Source organism: Copadichromis virginalis, linkage group LG6 (assembly GCF_057382275.1).
Source record: "Copadichromis virginalis isolate Kocher_CV1m ecotype Utaka linkage group LG6, C_Virginalis_male_GT1.1, whole genome shotgun sequence".
NCBI lineage: Eukaryota > Metazoa > Chordata > Actinopteri > Cichliformes > Cichlidae > Copadichromis > Copadichromis virginalis.
This window is the reverse complement of record NC_140623.1, coordinates 30,082,071-30,100,002: the sequence shown is the minus strand read 5'-3', so window position 1 is coordinate 30,100,002 and position 17,932 is coordinate 30,082,071. Positions and strand designations below refer to the sequence as shown.

Below are 17,932 nucleotides of genomic sequence, written 5' to 3'. Positions count from 1 at the left end.
TGAGTCCTTCTTGTCCAAGTGTGTCAGGGCAAGATGGAGTGCAGTGGAGATGGCGTCGTCCGTTGAGCGGTTATGGCGGTATGCAAATTGCATTGGGTCCAGTGAGGGGGGCAGCAGGGTCTTGATGTGTCTCATGACGAGCCGTTCGAAGCACTTCATGATGGTGGGTGTAAGTGCGATAGGGCGGTAGTCATTGAGACAGGACACAGAAGACTTCTTGGGCACGGGGACGATGGTGGTGGCCTTGAAGCACGTGGGGACAACGGCACTGCTCAGAGAGATGTTGAAGATGTCGGTGAGAACATTTGCCAGCTGATCAGCACATTCTCTGAGCACTCTGCCTGGGATGTTGTCTGGTCCAGCAGCTTTACGTGGATTGACTCTGCGTAGAGTTTTCCTCACCTCAGCTGTAGTGAGACACAGGACCTGGTCGTTCGGAGGAGGGGTGGTCTTCCTCGCCGCCACGTCGTTCTGCTTGTCGAACCGAGCATAGAAGTTGTTAAGCACATCTGGGAGGGAGCCGTCACTGTCACAGGCAGGTGGTGTCGTCCTGTAGTTAGCGATGGCTTGTAAGCCCTGCCACATGCGTCGTGTGTCGCCGCTGTCCTTAAAGTGGTTGTGGATTCTCTGGGCGTGTGCGCGCTTCGCCTCTCTGATGGCCCGAGAAAGTTCAGCCCTCGCTCTTCTAAGCGCCACCTTATCTCCCTCTTTGAAGGCAGAGTCTCGGGTCCTTAGAAGTGCACGCTTCCGCAGTAATCCACGGTTTCTGGTTGGGTCGTGAGATGATGATCTTGGAGACAGTGACGTCATCGGTGCACTTGTTGATATAGCTGGACACTGATGATGTGTACTCCTCCAAGTCAGTGAAGTCGCCGTAAGTTGCAGCCTCTCTAAACATGTTCCAGTCAGTGCTCTCAAAACAGTCCTGAAGAGCAGAGATGGCTCCTGCTGGCCAGGTTTTCACCTGCTTCAGAACCGGTTTTGATCGCCTGACGAGTGGTCTGTATGCTGGAATTAGCATAACAGAGATGTGGTCTGAGTAGCCGAGGTGGGGGCGGGGCTCTGCCCGATATGCGCCGGGGATGTTTGTGTAAACAAGATCCAGCGTGTTTTCTCCCCTCGTTGCAAAGTCCACATACTGATGGAATCTAGGAAGCACTGACTTGAGATTTGCATGGTTGAAGTCCCCAGCAACAATAAACAGTCCATCCGGGTGTGTATTTTGCAGTTCACTGATCTTTGTATACAATTCCCATAGCGCTTCCTTAGCATTAGCGCTAGGTGGAATGTACACTCCGATAATGAAAACAGTGGTGAATTCCCGTGGTAAGTAAAAAGGTCTGCATCTAACAGTCACAAACTCCACCAGCGATGAGCAATAACTAGAGACTAGCACAGAGTTCTTGCACCATTTCTCGTTGATGTAAACACACAAGCCGCCACCGCGAGTCTTACCGCACAGAGCTGCATTTCTGTCGGCGCGAAACGAGGCCAGCCCGTTTAGCTGAATAGCGGCGTCCGGTACTCTTTCGCTGAGCCATGTTTCCGTGAAAACAAAGACACAGCAGTCTCTAATCTCACGCTGTGTGGCCTGCTGGAGTCGGATGTAATCCAGTTTGTTATCCAGGGAGCAGACGTTGGATAAGATGATGGACGGTAGAGCCGGCCGGCTAGGGTTTGTTTTTAGCCTAGCACAGACTCCCGCCCGCTTGCCGCGCTTCCGCTTCCTCGCGCAACGCTTCCGATGTCTCCACCTCCGTCTGCCGGCATCAGGCAACGCCGAGGCTTCGAGGCCTGGTTCGCGGAGCAAGCCGAGTTCACGCAGCGTTTCCCGCAGCCCCTCCTGGATGTCGTCAACTAGGTTATTTAGGTTGAAAAGTGTCTGGCTGTTGTATGCACGAACACCGACACCAGTTGCGACGTTATCCATACATAGTGCAAAATAAGCACGCTACACACAAAAACGTAAACAATAAACAATGCATCTAGCCAGATCATCTTCTACCTTCTTTAAAAGCGGGATATGGTTTAATTTAGTTAGATCTGCAAGCTTGGGAGAAACATTAATACCTAAATATTTTATATTTCCCGATTGCAGTGGTGTAGAAGAGGAATTATGGAGGGAGCAATTAATCGGTAGAACTGTAGATTTTGACCAGTTAATTGAGTAATCTGATATTCTTGCAAAAGAGTTTATCAATTCAATCACCCCAGAGATATTGGTTTGTGAATTTTGGAGAAAGAGTAACACATCATCCGCATAAAGGCTGATTTTATGCTCCACGTTCTTGCATTTTATGCCCTTAATTACTGAATTCTGTCTAATTGCTGCTGCTAGTGGCACCACTCCCTTTCAACATGTAAATGAATTAGAACGGTAGCAATATTGAAATGTATTGACTTTTGTTTAGTATTTTTTTCTCTCTCTTATCTTCTTTATTAAATCTACCTGAATATTGTTTGCATGTTTGAAATAAATGAACAAACAAACAAACAATAAAGGCTTATATCCATACTAAGAATATGCTCGCTTGTACTTATTTACATTTAGAATCACCAACCTAATTAACGTAACCACATGCATGCCTTCTGGCTGTGAGAATTCTGAGTACCTGTACATGATTACCTGTTGTAATGCTATGTGTGCTGTTTTCATAATTCTGTAGATCATTAAACATTAACAGATGTTGCATGTAAAATGGCAATGGGTTTTTTAATAAGAAAAAGCGATTCCAGGCCTTTTAATGAAGTATATGTGGTAATAACAAAATGGCACTGAATACAAGCAGTCAGACAACTTCACATCATTCTTTCTACAAATAATTTGGTTTTTTTCTGGCACCCTTAAAAAATGGTAACTGTGACAATCTTCCACATGGGTTTTTGCATTTTTCTCATTTAGTTTCCAAACTATTGAAGTCATTTACTTGTTTTCCAGTAACCAGGCTCATGTTGTCACACATAACTCGAGAAACAGTTCTTGCTGTTATAATGTAATGAATAAAGTATTTTTGATATTATTTGCAAACACACATGATTATGTTTGCTCAAAGCAAATCAGTGCTGCCAACACATTTATGGAAAGTTTTGTACCACTTATGGCAGAAAACTCTGGAACAGAGGTACATTTTATATGTATAAAAAGAAGATAATCACATAATTTGAACAGTATTTAAATATTTTTCTGTGTATAACATACAGACAACAGACTGCACACCAACTTTATAAACAAAGTATTATGTTGGTTGTCTTTTCTGCCTCTCTGCTTTCACTTAAAATCAGCTGACTACCTGAAATCAATGGTGATATTATATGACTACATTTATTTGTCATGATTTTACATCTTAATATTTTCTGGTGGGTTAAATTATCTATAAATTTTTTTCACAAATCCAGACATTTTTTCTGCCACATGGTGCATCATTCCAGGAGTTTTCTCTTTTATAGAAATAGATTTCTCCACAATCTTCACCTCCATCAACATTGTTAGGCTCGCCGATGTACCAGAAGCTGAACACAAACAGAAAAAAAGACTAACCATTTTATACTGACACTGAAGTCATGGTATACTGAACTACGGTGGCCCCTAGAGACAAAACACATGCAAACCCCAAAACACTTGCAAATTCCAAAACACAACGGAAGTGCTCCAGGACGCTAGGGGCAGTGTTGAGCTTTTGTTACCTAGTAACTACACAAGCCAGGAAGTACCAATGACCGGATTTGGGGTCTGCAGCCTTAAAGGCCGCATTTTAAGGCCGATTATGTACTAGTACGATTTGTACTAACTTGGTTTTAAAGCCTTTACTTCAAAATATACGCCATTCAATAATTGACTTTAATCTTACACAGCAAATTCAAAAGTGTTAAATGTTTTGGTGTTAATAGTCTTCTTGCAAAAGTAGAGTTAATTTTACTCTAAGTAGAGTCACATTCTTTTAATGCAGGGGTCACCAACATGGTGCCCGCGGGCACCAGGTCGCCCGCAAGGACCAGATGAGTCGCCCGCGGGCCTGTTCTAAAAATAGCTCACCATAACAACTTACCAGTAAGCTGCATCTATTTTTATTTTTTCTTGCTATTTTTTTTTAATCACAATTGCATTGGTGTTAATTTGTTAGAGATAATATATTAAAAAAATGTTTATTATTAAATATTAGATCATGATCTAATATTTAGTGCTAGCTGGTCTCCACGGAAACAGTTGCCGTGAAGACCAGCAAAGGCAAAGGTGAGGAGATGAGGAAAACATGGCGGAAAAAAGGAAGAAAACGTATAATTTTCACAGTGAATGGGAGGAAGAGTTCTTTTTTTTACCACTGTGAAAGATTCATGCGTGTGTCTCATTTGCGGGGCAACTGTGGCAACGGCAAAGCGGCACAACGTGGAGAGACATTTCCGAACGTGTCACACAAGCTACCATGCTAACTACCCAAAGGGCAGCACACTGCGAGCGGAAAAGGCCCGCGAATTAAAGGCAGGTTTGAGCAAACAGCAGTCTTTTTTCACGAGACCGGTGAAAAACTCTCAAAAAGCAACCGAAGCCTCATTTAGAGCTACACATTTCATGATTAAGAAAAAGAAGGCATTTTTAGACAGGGAGGTTTTCAAAGAAGCAATGATGATAATTGCAAAAACTGTGCTTAAAGACGAGAAATATGGAAACGATGTAATCTCCACTCTCTCTGATGTCCAGCTGGGGGCAACTACAATTGTTAAAAGAGTGTCGGCTATGTCCGGGAACTTGGCCGATCAGTTGGATCAGGATCTGGCAAAGTGCAGTTGGTTTAGCATCCAGTGTGACGAGTCCGTCGACAGCAGCAGTACAGCACGGCTGATGGTCTTTATCCGGATGGTATTTGATGGTTTCTCCACAAAAGAAGAACTTCTGACACTACTACCGCTAAAGACAACTATGAAGGGAGTTGACATCTATAACGTGGTGAAGGAGTTTTTCGCGAAGAAAAAGGTACCGTTGGAAAAGCTGGTATCAGTGACTACCGACGGGGCTCCTGCTATGATCGGCCGACATACGGGATTCATCGCTCACTGTAAAGGTGACACAGAGTTCCCAAACTTCATGCATTACCACTGCATCATTCACCAGCAGGCGTTATGCGCAAAGGTGATCGGCTTCGAGCACGTCATGACTCCCGTCGTGAAGATCATAAACAGCATCCGCTCCAGAGCTAAACAGCACAGAACATTCAAGGTGCTATTGGAGGAGCTGTCAGCTGAATATGGTGACCTGCTACTACATACGGAAATCCGATGGCTCAGCAGGGGACGGATTTTGCTTCGTTTTTTGTCACTTTTGGGTGAAATCAAGGAGTTCATGCAATCCAAAGGGGAAGACACATCTCTGCTGGAGGACACTGAGTGGACACTTGACCTTGCGTTTTTAACAGACATTACTGGGAAACTGAACCATTTGAACTGTGAGCTGCAAGGCAAAGGTAAGACTGTTGCTGACATGATAAGTGCTTTAAATGGATTTAAAGCCCAGATGAACATTTTCTCTGTGCATTTACAGAGAAAATAGGTGCTGCACTTTCCCTCTGTGCAGATGGTGCTGAAAGACAATGCTTCAGCATCTAAGACTTTTGACAAAGTTGCAGAAAAGTACACTCAAGTCATAAACTGACTTGGTCAAGAGTTTGAGAACAGGTTTTGTGACCTTGATCAGCTTGAGCCATGTGTCTCATTTGTTTCCAATCCTTTCATGAATGTGGACACAACATGCATTGCTGAGCAACTAAGTTCAATGTTCAGCTTGGATGCTGGACAGGTGGAAATCGAAATTGTAACATTGCAAAATGACGTCCACCTCAAAGCCTATCTGGGTGCACCAAACTTTTGGTGCCTTGTTGACACAGAAAAGTACAGTGGTGTGTGCACAGCAGCTATGAAGGTTGCCAGCCTGTTTGGTTCAACCTATCTTTGTGAATCAGCCTTTTCTGACATGAACTTCATCAAGAACAAACACAGAACACGCCTCTCCGATGCACATCTGCAAGACTCACTCAGAGTTGCAGTGTCAAGTTATACCCCAGATTAGAACACACTGGTGAACAGCATGCAATGCCAGGTTTCCCACTAACAGACAAAGAAAGCCATATTAGATGTTCTCAGTGGCAACATTACAGTGTCATGTCAAAGTTGAATTTAATTATTGAAAAACAAATGTGTTTGTTAAGTGTAACATGTGAAAATTTGCTTTAAAATGCTGCCAATTTGGTGAAAAGTTCTGTAAAATTTGAAAGTTGATTTTTTTGTATGTTACATACATACAAAAATAATGTATGTAACAGTGCATGATTTGTTAAAATTTGTTAGTGGTAAGTGAAAATGTTGTAGAAGTGATCACTTCAAAATGTAAATACTTGCAGAGATATATAGAAATAAAGCGTTGCATATTGATATTTATGTTTCCTACCTTGTTTCCTACTTGCATTCTTTATAATTATGGTGAAAAATAATTAACATAATTAGTGTCCGTACATAGATGAATATCATTAATTATTAATGATAACACATAATTAAGTTAAACTGAGGAAATTTGTTATTTGAGAAGTGTGTGTCAAACTGGTAGCCCTTCACATTAATCGGTACCCAAGAAGTAGCTCTCACTTTCAAAAAGGTTGGTGACCCCTGTTTTAATGTAACTCTGAGGTGTAAAATGATAGTAGTTAAAATCGAGTGTTAAAAATGAGTGTTTCTATGTCAAATCTGGAGGTGTTACAATGGAAACATCTTGACCTCTTAACTCTGAACTCCTAGAGGGGCTATGACACCAACAGAGTAAATTCACAGACTCCGCCCCCAGCACCATAGGCTCCAATCGAAGCTGAAGTGAAGCCGTTTCAGAACATTTTGCTCTACGTATTTGAGTTGTTTGCCATGCTTGGTAAGTCATTTTTTCAAAGATTGTTTCAATTATTTCTATTAGCTTTTACTTCTGTGGCTCTTTGGAGTTGAGACAAAGCTGTGTGAAAGGCATTAGCCATGTTGCTCGGTGATAGCATAATATTCTGTTTTAGCTAGCTGAAAGGTATTGTCTGCGGGCAAATACCACAGCCTTGAAAAAAGCTTGCATGTGAATTTTCAGTCAAACTTTTGGTCAAATACACCTAAAACAATGTCTAGAATGTGAAATGTTGGTATAATGGTGCTACTTGAAGCCTGAAAACGATCGCCCATAAAAAAAAAAAACCGAGCAAACAGCAGTAGCAGACGTCCTGACTGGATTCTACGTTAGCATAGATCCCTCCAGAGTTTTGTGCACACGGTTTAGGTAAAAATGAAAAAGGTTGAGGTTTTACATTTAGTTCAGTATTACCTGTTGCCTGTGTCTTTGTCTTTTGGGAAAATACTTTACACAAGTAAAGGCTCAAAGAGGATTCCTTTTTTTTTTTTTTTTACTGTGCTGCAATTGTTTACTGGATTATTTGTGCCATTAATTAGGGTCAACTAATTTTTATTTAATCTCCGCACAGGATATGCTTGTGAAGATGGAATATGGGGGAGAGCAGAAGTGCGTTGAAGTTCCACAAAGTGATGAATGAAGGACATGCATATTGTATTGAAGAAATAAGTGATGAGAATGCTGTTATTTGCATTTACCAGCTCACCTATGTCAGACCTTTTGATAAACAAAATTCTAATGAAAGTGAGAACATGTATACTGTTACATCTTTCAGAAAATGTTTTGAAATTGTGGTGCACAGTTCAGAATAAATGTTTTTCAAAAACCATTGCGTCTTTTTAGTAAATGTTTATTTCCAAAAGAAATTTCTAGAAGTTCAGAACAGTAAAATTCCCGCTTTTTAGAATGAATTAGAAGATAACTCTTACGTAGTTAAACTAAAATACTCTTGGAGAGTTTATATATTAACTCTTAACACCAAGTGTTAAATTATCAACTCCAGACAGATTTGGTGTTTAACACTAAAACAGAGTTAAAGTACCAACTCTCCAAAAAGAGTTAAATTAACACTCTCTGGTGTGGACCCATATAGACACTTTAATAGTGTTGAAATCAAATCCGACAGTGTTAATTTGGACATGCTGGATTTGCTGTGTACAGAGAATGTGATGATTTTATGGATAATTAAAGTCAGTCATATATCCACAAACACAACAAGCTGAAAGTCAGTGATGCTGCTCGGTTTGCAGTCCTGAATATCACGGCACAAGCAGGATTCACTGCACTGTTAATGTTAGCTATGTTATATTGCTGCCTCTGTTCGGTGGGGTCGAGCCAAACTGACTTTAACGTGTGTTTGAACGAGCTGACGGTTCACTCGTTAAGCTGAAAGAAAGATGCTTTAATCACAGGAGTCACACGTGTCCACTGTACCATCTGGGAACTCTTCTTGTTTCGTAATAACACAAACACTAAATCCTCCTTCTTTTGTGCTGTTTTGTAGCAGTGTATACACCTGAGACTGTCATCTGTCTGTCTGTCCTGCACTCTCTCTCTTTTTCTTTCTCTCTGATTGTGTAATAAAAGTATGAACATTCATTTATAAGTCACACTTGTGTTTGAATCCTGCAGCTTATCACACATTTGATTTCCATGTGTGACAACTGCAAGTGTCCAGAGTGAGGACAGACTGAGGGACCCACTGCTGCACATCTGTGAGGCTTTGCACCCCTGATGATCCACCAGGACAAACTCAGCAGGGTGTGAGGAAGAGGAAGAGCCAGCAGCAGCTGACAGATGGAGAGAATAGACAGACTGTTCCCTGTTTGTGAAGGACTGCTAGGAAAGTTTAAATAACTAATCGTCTGTCCTGAATCAGTCTTATTAGGCAATCTTCAAATAATTGTATCATTCCAGTGTTTTCAGTGTGGGACAAAGTACTCAGGGCCTTCAAGTTACACACTATGAAAGGCAGCAACAAGTTTAATATTCAGAAACCTAAAGTATGTATCAGCAGCAGAATGGAGCTAAAAATAAATGTTTGTTTCATTTCTATAAAGCTTTGAGTATTTTGCATTAGTAGTACTGCTGTGTTTGTTGCTGTCAGGAGTAGTGTCGTGGATGAGAGAAGGAGGACCCAAACGCTGGACTCACAGGCAGGTAGGTGAAGGTGGATGTTTATTGCCGAAGGAGTGAACAAACAGTACAGAGGTAGGAAATGGCTGGCTGGCTGAATGAATGAACAAAGGACTGACTGACTGGCTGGCTGGTTGACAAACTGAACACACAGACGACATTAACATCAATGACACGACAGTGAACGAGTAGAAACAGAGTGCTTAAATACACAGACTGATGAGGATGATAATGAGAGACCAGTGAGTACACAGCTGAACATAATCTGGCTAATGACACAAGACGAGCTGACACAGGAAAAGCAGGAAGTGAGCACATGGAAGTGGCAAAATAAACTGAACATGAACAAAACTGAAAACACTGGGTCACCGACCCAGGAACCCTGACAGTTGCATCATATTGCTGTAATTGTTTATATGCTTTATATATTCTGAGGTAAGTTGATGTAATGCGGTTAAAGGACCAGGGCGCCTGACTGCAGCCTCATAGACAATGAGCTATCAGAATAAGTTTCGACTATGGAGCCTGAGGGTGTGAATAAAACACAGGAAATCAAAGTTGAGCTCAAAATATATATATTATGTTATGAGGAATATATAGACAGATGTACAAAAAATAAATAAATATGCATATATATCACAACCAAAAATAATGTTGACAATACAAAACAGCTTATTGGGTTCCAAAAGGGAGGTGGAATGAGGTGTAGTCCAGTATGTGATTTATTTTAGTTCCATGGACCTGTGATAGGTCATGTGTCAACAGTTTGATTCAGTCCATAGGTTCATAATCCTACCGCAACGTAGCGGTGGTCGGGTGGCTCGCCATCTCGCGCTGATCAGGGCTGATCGCGGGAGAAAAAAAAACCTGACCTAAACAAGGTCAAAAACATAAATCATCATTCACAGAAGAAAACGAAACAGCATTCTACTGCTGTGACAAAATAAATACATAAATCCATAAATAACAAAGTCAAGTAATCAATGCCACGTTTCATACAACAATCAATAAACCATCATCTCTTATAATGAATTTCATTCTAAATACTATTATAGAAAAACATTCTCATGGGTCCCATCAAAGTATATCAGCGTTAAAGCTAATAAATATTATCCAAAGTTAATCAAATATGTTTACAAAACTCATTTAATCACAGGTGTTGCGCAACAGATTCAATAAGCTCAATGGAATTTAACTCAATGCAAAATCTCATAGGCCGTTTTGGCATTTCATCAGAAAAGTAACAAAAAACATCCAAAACGGACAAAACTACAAAAATCAAATCACTCGTTCAACTCTAGATACATTAAGTCAACATTCGTCCATAACGGAATAAACAAAAACAACAATATTCAATAAATAAAACTAGTAATTGCACTTACTGTCGCTAGCCTAGCTTTAGCTTACTGGCGTTTTAGGATGTGCGATCGCGGCTCCGCATTGTCATTAATTGTGACAAAACAAACAAATAACTCACCGTTGAGTCGATTGTGAGGTAGTGTAAAGATGAATGAATCGGCCGGGTTATTGCACGCTGTCAACTGGCCTGTAGTGCAAAATTTGTCGATATCTGACAAGTACGCCAACCACAGGGACAACAGCAGCCAGAGGAGCAGGGACATGCAGCTGATTGACCCGGAACTTATACAGGATTCATTCCCGCCACAATAAAGGGACTGGCGGAAGTGGGGTCAGAAGTTACCGTGGTTACATTGATCTATAGTGTTACATCATATTCTATAAGGATGTTATGTGTTTGTAGACTTTCTGCCCAGTTTGACCCATTTAGCAGAAGTCAGCCTGTTTAAGGCTCTGATATCTATTCTGTATGACTTACAGCTACAGCAGTTATGACATGGTCTGATTTTCTCACCCAATAAAGGAATATTTCATATATCAGTCTACTCTTCATTTTATCAGAAACAGTTATCACAGCTCGTACATTTTCTTTTTATAAATATATGTAAGCAATGAGCCAAATTTAGTAATGCCAACATACTGAAGGAACAACATTTGTCTCTTATATATGATACACCTATATATGCACTGTCAAAGATACTTGTCTTTGAGTGAAGATTTAAGGTGATAAGACATATAAATAACTGCAACTTGAATCTGTACTGAGGCTCAGTATTTGACACAGAGTTCATGTTCACTGCTGTAATAGCCAATAATGATTAATATAATAACTATAATATTTGCCATATTATATTTACATTACCAAAGTGATATGACTTTAGTCTCATGAACAACATTAGCTAATTGTTATTTACTAACTAATCTTAAATGACTGTTCAGTACAGAAATGAAGCCCAACAATCATGTTTTACTGTCCTGTGGTCTCAGCCTCAGATACTTTGCAAGTGTTTTGGAGTTTGCAAGTGTTTTGGAGTTAGCAAGTGTTTTGGAGTTTGTACGTGCTTTGTCTCTAGGGGCCACCGTACTGAACAAACAACTACACACAAGGACAAGAATTTACACCTACACTTTATCTTAAAATGCAAGTTACCAATAATAATTTATGAAAGAGTTATGTAACAAACATAAAGTGTGAAACCTGATGGTAGGTGTAGTCCCATCCACCCATTTCCATGTCTGTTCTTTTTCTGCGTCAGTCAGTCCAATCCATGTCCGATTTTTTAACTCTCTTATGAAGTTCTTATTCACAGAAAAAGAAATGAACAATAATATAAAATACATCTGAGTTTTACACTTTTGTCTTTGTGTCTCAGAAACAGATTTTGCTCCTATATACTGTACCTGTTCCTCTCTGCTGTTGATAATCACCAAGTCTGCCCCTCTCTGCAGACAGTCCTCTCTGCTGTCATTCCAGGTGTTTTTAGTAGATGAAACGTAATATAAACTGTGTTTGAAGTATATCCATCCTCGTTGGATATAGCGAGCTGCAAAGGACAGTAAAACTGAACCTTCAAAATTATGCTCAAGAAAATAACAAACAGCAATGTTAATAATGATAATACTGTTTAGCGTTACACTCACCTAATTCATTCATTTTAATGTCTTCTTCTTTAGTCAAGTTTTTCATAATGGCCTCACAATCTGGTGTTGTTGTTGTATCAGAACTGTCTGTAAGAGCAAACATTTCCTTAAGTAACTACACCACCAGAGTGCCACATGAATGAACCTGATTAAAGTTAAATTCATTGCAATTCTTCAAACTGTAACGGTCTCTGTCATTCTGTTCTTATATTATTCAGATGGTGAATTTATGGTCACATTACAAAGAAAATGTAAATTGACTCACAAAAAGCCAGTCGCAGTGAAATGTTGAGTGTAGCTTGAAGAATACACAGAAGTGCAAAGCTCAAAGCAACCAGTCTGCAGAGTTTTCTTTCTGTGTGCAGGTATCAAACAGATAAGAAAATTACATTTATTGTCATTATATAAGAATGTACAACGAAAATTATGGTGCACTGCCAGGATATGGACTCATGCATAATAATAATACTATAAACACCAACATGAGAATAAAAAATGTCCATCCATTCGCTTCCGCTTATCTTTTTCACGGTCGCGGGGGGCGCTGGAGCCTATCCCAGCTGTCATAGGGCGAAAGGCGGGGTACACCCTGGACAGGTCGCCAGTCTGTTGCAGGGCCAACACACAGGGACAGACAACCATTCACACTCACATTCACACCTAGTGACAATTTGGATTAATCAATTAACCTATCCCCACAAGCTGCATGTCTTTGGACGGTGGGAGGAAGCCGGAGTACCCGGAGAGAACCCACGCAAACACGGGGAGAACATGCAAACTCCACACAGAAAGACCCTGGCCTGATGGTGGAATTGAACTCAGGACCTTCTTGCTGTGCGGCAACAGTGCTAACCACCGTGCCACCGTGCTGCCGAATAAAAAATGTATTAAGGGATAAATAAAGAGGAAGTACAAATGGGTTTAGTGGTTTTCAGTTCAGTGTGGTTACATTTGTAGGGTAAGAACTGTTCAGGAATCATTTGGTGTGACTTTTTATGCATCTGTATCTCTTACCAGATGTGTATTAGCAGACTGATAAAGGAGCATTAGCTGGTGTGCTAAACCATAAAGATCTCTCACCACATATCCAAACCGATATCATGACCAGCAGCTTAACAGCTGTGGCTCCAGCAAACATCAGCTGATACTTGAAATTAATATTAAATAAATTCTAACAACAGCTGATCAAGCTTAAACATGCTGCTGTTGTTTAACGCGACATCCGCTGGTTTCCTCTTTCTGGCGCAAAGTGGGCGATAAACAAGAGAGAAAAGCTGATCAGCTGATCATTGATCAGTTTCATGATCATATTCATTGAAGTAGAAACAGGAGAGGGAGGGGAAAGAATGAACGAAGAAGAGGCAGCTGACAGCGTAAAAACAGAATAATTCCAGCTTTGTGTTTTTTCCATCCTAGCTGAAGTACAGGACAAACTGTGTTCCTTTTCAGCTCAATACGAAACGCATAATATTTTCTCTGAATGCGGGACATTTCCGTCTTTTTACGGGACGGTTGGCAACTCTACTAACTAACCTTATGAATAAAATAAAGTTCACTATCAGTAACATCATAACACCCACCCAGATGTATAGAAACACCGTCATGCTAGCTAGTACGCAGTACAAGTTATTGTAACTGACGGTAAAAAGTCAGCAAAACGAAAATAAACTCCACCTAAACTTGGTTTATATCTGACCCAAATAGACTGCAGGTCATAACTTCTTCCCTGAAGTTCAGTTCACCTGACACTCGGGCCAGCGGCCGCCTCAGGTCTCTCCTTCTCCTGCCTCCCCTTTCTCTCATCCACCTGCTGTCCTCCACCACTTGCTAATGTTACTGAATCTGTGGAAGCTCCGCTATAACCACCACCAAACAACTGAGTTATTTTTACACACCGGCCAGCATCTGACCAATCCACCACCTTTCATTGTTTGTACCGTTACCGGAAAAAAATAAAAAATCATCGGCCCATAAAAACTAAAAATCACCATCGGCCCTTCGGGCAAATGCCCGGTATGCCCGATGGCCAGTCCAGCTATGACTACACCTAAACTTGGTTTATATCTGATCCAGATAGACTGCAGGTCATAACTTCTTACCTGAAGTTCACCTGACACTCGGGCCAGCGGCCGCCTCGGGTCTTTCCTCCTCCTGCCTCCCCTTTCCCTCATCCACCCATCAGGTGGTTATTACTCGGACTGGGTGACATATTGTACAGAGCCCCGCAGGGGACATGGGAGGAAAAAAAATCAAGACGGACTTTTGCGAGATCTCGCAAAACAAACTCGGGATCTCGCAAAACAAATTTGGGATTTCGCAAAACAAATTCGGGATCTCGCAAAACAAACTCGGGATCTCGCAAAACTTTTGCGAGATCTCCCAAAAGTTTTAGCCGCATTCTTCCCGTTAGCTCGAAGTTAACGGGAGGTTTAATACAGCCGGGAGGAACACCGCTTTCCCGGCACATCGTGCCTTGACCTCCCGGTCGGCTTCAAGCCAGCGTCCGAAGTATGCGGCTAAAACTTTTGCGAGATCTCGCAAAACTTTTGCGAGATCCCGAGTTTGTTTTGCGAGATCTTTCAAAAGTTTTGTGAGATCCCGAGTTTGTTTTGCGAGATCCCGAGTTTGTTTTGCGAGATCTCACAAAAGTTTTGCAAGATCCCGAGTTTGTTTTGCGAGATCTCGCAAAAGTTTTGCGAGATCCTGAGTTAGTTTTGCGAGATCCCGAGTTTGTTTTGCGAGATCTCGCAAAAGTTTTGCAAGATCCCGAGTTGAGTTAGTTTTGCGAGATCTCGCAAAAGTCTGTCTTAATTTTTTTTTCTCCCATGTCCCCTGCAGGGCTCCGTAATATTGAGATTTTTAATACATTGATATATTTTTAGATGAGATATGAGATGTGAAAATATAGTCTTTGTTACGTTATAATTATACTTGTGGAACCGCAAGTTTGTCTCTCTTTCATCCACTATTGTCTCTACGCAAAGTTACTCTGCCTCGCCTCTCTCCTTCACTGAACACAACTCCCCCTCCCCCATTGCTTCACCTGCAGGCAACGACAAGATGGACACAGAAGCTATCAAAGAGGACAACACGTTAGCGTTGCGGTTAGCGTTAGCAGTTAGCCCGTTAACGCATTGGTGGCGTGCAGCTAGCAGTACTAGTGTTTTCACCATTTACAACAGCGCCATAAAGTGCAAAATAAAAAGTGTGTGAAACTGTATGCTGTATCCCAGACCGCGAAGTCTCCCAACCTCCTGCCCCGATACAAACTACCTTACAAAACTCGTATACTGTATTTTTCCAACTATAACCTTACACTAAAATCTTTTCATTTTGTCAAAAATCGACAGTGCGCCTTTTTTATGAATTCTGGTTGTGCTTACTGACCGCGAACTGATTTTATGTGGTACACGGCAGGCAGCAATCTGTCAAAAATTGTTTTAGTGCGACTTTGGTAAGCTGCGAAGCTGCACTGCTTGATGGATTGTGGGAGCATTACAGCTGCGGTAGTCAGGAGCCTTGCAGAGTAATATTACCGTAATAATACCATATTGTGTGTGTGTATTAGGACCACAAATGGTACCTGTTAAGAGACACGGTTACGAAGCAGATTTCAAACTCCAGGCTGTCAGTCGCGCAGTAGAACTTGGGAACAAAGCAGCTGGGAAATCTGTCTGTCTTTGTTATTATGCTCAGTGTATTTTTAGTTTACATTTTGACGGCACAATTGTGAGCTTTTTGTTATGCACAAAAACAACATTGTTTTACTTTATTTATGGAGCATTATTATTTAATAATTGCTGATAATTTATTTCTGACCAATTTTTTTGATGTACATCTGCGCTGTATGTTAATAAAAGTGCCTGTGTGAGATCTGGGACACAGCATGACTGAGAACTCTCTTTTTGTTCCTACTATATGGCTTTAAAGAAATATCAAGATATATATTGTATATCGCCATCCAGCTAAAGGATATCGAGATAGCCCTAGTTATTACACATCAGCCAGCATCTGGCCAATCCACCACCTGTCATTGTTTATACTGTTCGAAAGTAACAAAAAAAAGAAAGAAAAAAAAAAACGAAAAATCATCGGCCCATAAAAACGAAAAATGACCATCAGGCATACCAGGCAAATGCCCGATGGCCAGTCCAGCTATGGTCGTGCCATCAGTTAACCCTTCGCGTGCCAGCTGTGGCATGCGTGCTCAGGGTTGCCGACCCCTGTTCTAGGAACTACAAGTAAGCCTGCAGTCTGAGAGTGAAGTGCTCTACTGGGGTCCTATGGCACTATTTATTCTTGTCTGATTATTTAAGACCGTGTATGCGGGGAGAAGGATTTTGAATTAGATTCTGGAATAAACAGGGAGCCAATGAAGGGAAGCCAATATATGAGAAATATGCTCTCTTTTTCTAGTCCCTGTCAGTACTGTTGCTGCAGCATTTTGGATCAACTAAAAGCTTTTCAGGAAGTTTTTAGGATATCCTGATAATAATGAATTACAGTAGTCCAGCCTAGAAGTAGTAAACGCATGAACTAGTTTTTCAGTGTCACTCTGAGACCAGATGTTTCTAATTTTAGTGATATTAGGCAAATGGAAGAAATCAGCCCTACGTATTTGTTTAATACCTGCACTGAAGGACAAAAATGACTCCAAGGTTCCTCACAGTGTTCCTGGAGGCCAAGATAACGCCATCCAGAGTAAGAATCTGTTTAGTATGGAAGAGGATTAGGGACACCAGAAAAAAAAAGTGGGCATATCTTTTTTTCTTTTCCAGAATTCTGAGAAAAACGTCAGAATTCTGACTTTAATCTCAGAATTCTAGAAAAGAAAAAACAGACGTGCCCACTTTTGTCCCCCGGTGGCCTCAGTTTTAGCTGAATTTAGAAGAAGAAAGCCCTGATATTGAGTTCTTTAAAAGAAGAAACTATTCAATATTTTATAATTATTAAATAAAATTATTACATAATTTTAATTGTGTTAGTGGTTGAAAAAATAAACTTTGAATGCAGTTTATTCCCTAATCGTTTGTTTAAAAAAATAAAAAATCCTCCACCTGATTCCAAGAATATCTACCAAGGTGGGGTTTTCAGTGCAAACTCATACTTGAAACTAGAATAAAACATACGACATTGACAGCATGAAAATCTTCTAAATAAATTGAATTACTTACTACCGGTCGAAGTATCAGCTCCATTTTCACAATCCATGTCAGATTCGTATTTAAGAACAAACTTATTTTGCTGTGGTATGGCAAAGGCATATAGTGAGAAAATGCAGAACTAATCAATAACCTTATCTACCTTTCTTTCTTCCGTTTATGACAACATCGGCAGGTTTAAGCTCACAGCTTCCTGTACACAGAATACATCTACCCCTTCTCCCTTATCAGATCAACTCAGTTTCCAATTTCCACTAAGATAAAAACATTCATATATATCTACTTTTAAATATGAGACGGCATGCTGAGATAGTTTACTAGTTTTTATTGTACTCAACTACTCCCTTTACTTCAAGTAAGAGACAGCTGCCTTGGTAGAATGTGCAGGAGGCAGGTACAGGACATCTACTCACTACCTCGCAGTGATTTCTGTGGACAGTTACTTATTGGCACAACTGGACATCATTTGAACATTATACTAAAAAGCTGGAATGTTAAAACCTGAGTAAAAACAGCTTATATTTTAGGGGGCTACCGTGGTGTCATCAGCAAACTTGATGATGAGGTTGTTGTTGTGGGCCAAACTGCAGTTGTGGGTGTAGAGGCAAAACCTCTGTTTTTATAGAAGTGCTCTCACTAACTAATGATCAGTTATTTAAGTGCATTTGAATAGTAGCACGTAGCTGTTACCTATAGTCTAAACCTATAG

General features: G+C 40.7%; 1 protein-coding gene and 1 long non-coding RNA gene across 2 annotated transcripts; one reads left to right on the top strand and one right to left on the bottom strand.

Annotated features, from left to right (window-relative positions):
* Nucleotides 1–2,713: 2,713 nt before the first annotated feature.
* LOC146708074 (CD209 antigen-like protein A) lies at nucleotides 2,714–17,272 on the bottom strand. The gene is made up of 6 exons (XM_085459799.1): nucleotides 17,236–17,272; nucleotides 12,327–12,416; nucleotides 12,062–12,148; nucleotides 11,822–11,964; nucleotides 11,619–11,719; nucleotides 2,714–3,510 (listed from the first exon to the last, which is right to left on the bottom strand). The coding sequence occupies exons 1-6, from the start codon at nucleotides 17,270–17,272 to the stop codon at nucleotides 3,372–3,374; spliced, it is 597 nt and encodes a 198-aa protein (XP_085315925.1). The 3' UTR covers nucleotides 2,714–3,371.
* LOC146708075 (uncharacterized) lies at nucleotides 6,786–7,754 on the top strand. Its single transcript, XR_014920916.1, has 2 exons — nucleotides 6,786–6,907; nucleotides 7,497–7,754. It is a non-coding gene; the product is annotated as an uncharacterized LOC146708075 (long non-coding RNA).
* Nucleotides 17,273–17,932: the final 660 nt, after the last annotated feature.

Bases quoted from the DNA above. Each gene is read 5' to 3' on its own strand.
- LOC146708074 (XM_085459799.1), bottom strand. From the start codon at position 17,272: ATGGATTGTGAAAATGGAGCTGATACTTCGACCGGTA. The intron at 11,720-11,821 runs GTACAGTATATA...TCTGTGAATAAG, and splicing joins TCAACAGCAGAGAGGAACAG to AACTTCATAAGAGAGTTAAA. The intron at 3,511-11,618 runs GTTTCACACTTT...GTTTGTGTTCAG, and splicing joins GGGACTACACCTACCATCAG to CTTCTGGTACATCGGCGAGC.